Source organism: Sinocyclocheilus rhinocerous, unplaced genomic scaffold (assembly GCF_001515625.1).
Source record: "Sinocyclocheilus rhinocerous isolate Xijiao unplaced genomic scaffold, SAMN03320098_v1.1 scaffold1201, whole genome shotgun sequence".
Taxonomy (NCBI): domain Eukaryota; kingdom Metazoa; phylum Chordata; class Actinopteri; order Cypriniformes; family Cyprinidae; genus Sinocyclocheilus; species Sinocyclocheilus rhinocerous.
The window spans coordinates 134,953-136,793 of record NW_015654059.1 but is presented as its reverse complement, the minus strand read 5'-3'; the positions used below and the strand labels follow the sequence as shown (position 1 = coordinate 136,793).

The following is a 1,841-nucleotide window of genomic DNA, read 5'->3' as shown; positions in this document are numbered from 1 at the left end:
TGTGTGTGCACTTTGGATGGGATAAATGCGGAGCACTAATTCCGAGTATGGGTCACCATACTTGGCCACATGTCACTTCACTTTCAATTAAAATGTTACACAATATTTATATTTCAAATAAATTGTTCTTTTGAAAAGATAAAAAAATCATGGTTTCCACAAAAATATTAAGCAGCTCAACTGTTTTCAACACTGATAATAATAAAAACTGAATCTTGAGCAGCATTTTAAATGATTTCTGAAGGATTATGTGACACTGAAGACTGGAGAAATGACTTTGCATAACAGAAATAAATGACATTTTAAAATATATTCAAATAGAAAAAAAAGTTATTTTAAATTGTAATATTATTTTACAATCTTTTTCACCGTATTTTTGATTAAATAAATGCAGCCCTACAAACCAACCCCAAATATTTGAACAGTAGTGTATGTATTCTGTTATACGCATATTGTATGTTGCAATGTGTGTAGAAGCTTTTAACAAAATTAATAAGTGCTTTAAAATAGCATGGTTTATTTCTTTCTTTTGTACAGTTGTTTCAATGGGTTCTATTTATCAACTAATCAGGTATACTGTAACGTCTCTCAGGATGTTGTCCTACAGGATCTGGCAGGATGTTATACCATCGCAGTTAGTGTGAATACATGAGAACCACTACTTGTAAAAAGTAGAAAGTACCCTTCAGGATTTGCATGCTGTATCTTCTGAAGCAGAACTTGCCCATAGCGCAGCCCTAAAAAAGACATGTCATTTAGATGCATTCACCCACTCTTCAGTCAAGACTGTTGTATCTCACTATAGCTATATGTGAAGTGTCTTGTTGGACAGATATACGCAAGATCCAGTTTAAATCTCCTGTATAAATCCAGCAGTGAGGTTCTGTCAGTTTTGTAGTTGGTTCCAGGCACTTCTGTGCAGGTTTTAACTCTGAGCTCCAAGTCTGAGGGTCTCAAACCAGCTCTGGGTTCTCAGGTTGACAGCACCTTTTTCTGCAGTGGCTTTGATCCATCGTTCTTCATGCGTGCCACCATTCAAATGAGCTAAAATGAGTACATACAATCTAATGAATGCATAGAATATGTTAGATCATAACTGTGGTTTAAATAGTCAAATTTTCATGTTTGTGTTTTAGGATAAGATGTAGACTTGCAGCTGAAAAAAGTACATTTCAGGCAGTTAAAAGACGTCCAGTGGGTCTGGCTTCTACTCACCCGTAACTGTTGTCTTCCCATCAGCTGAAGTACGTTCAGTCTCTTGACATGAGCTAACTATCTCTGAGCTAATGCTAACAGAGGTTCCGCACAAGTGCACTGCTGCTTTCATAGTGGACGGCACACGCACACTCACAGCACCTGAATCAATGAAAAATAAAAGTGTTAGAAAACTAGTTTAAAAACAAGGGTCAAACTGTTAGAAATGTACTCTGTACTCATTGGTTACATATGCTTCTGAAAAACCATTATAACATTTTTAATGGCTATAAACAAATGTAATGTGAGGTAATCATTAAGTATAAAAAAAAAAATGTGTGAACACCTAATGATTCATTTCAAAAAGTGTTAAAATACTTTATATTTTTTATTATTATTTTTAATAATAGAATTATATAATTTATTCATAATGTAAAATGTACAAATAATTACCTCATTAATATCATTGACCCTGTCACACTGCAAAACGGGTAAAGCAGTAGCAGCTGTAAGCCTCCAAAATTTTAGTTGTAATCTTTTGTGCTACAGTGGTTACTGTTCTCTAATTTTGATCACCGTGTTTTCAACAAGGTTTTTGTTGAAATGCCTTGGTAATTTTATCAAACATGTAAGTGGAACAGTGGTAT

At 34.3% G+C, this 1,841-nt stretch overlaps 1 protein-coding gene across 1 annotated transcript in view; it reads right to left on the bottom strand.

Annotated features, from left to right (window-relative positions):
- Window positions 1-500: 500 nt before the first annotated feature.
- fam185a (family with sequence similarity 185 member A) overlaps window positions 501-1,841 on the bottom strand; it is a 3,710-nt gene continuing 2,369 nt past the window's right edge. Inside the window, exons 7-8 of the mRNA XM_016523173.1 lie at window positions 1,216-1,356; window positions 501-1,044 (exon numbers count right to left, since the gene is read on the bottom strand). Coding sequence (XP_016378659.1) covers window positions 926-1,044; window positions 1,216-1,356 — 260 coding nt within the window. The 3' untranslated portion in view covers window positions 501-925. The remainder of the gene's footprint in view (window positions 1,045-1,215; window positions 1,357-1,841) is intronic.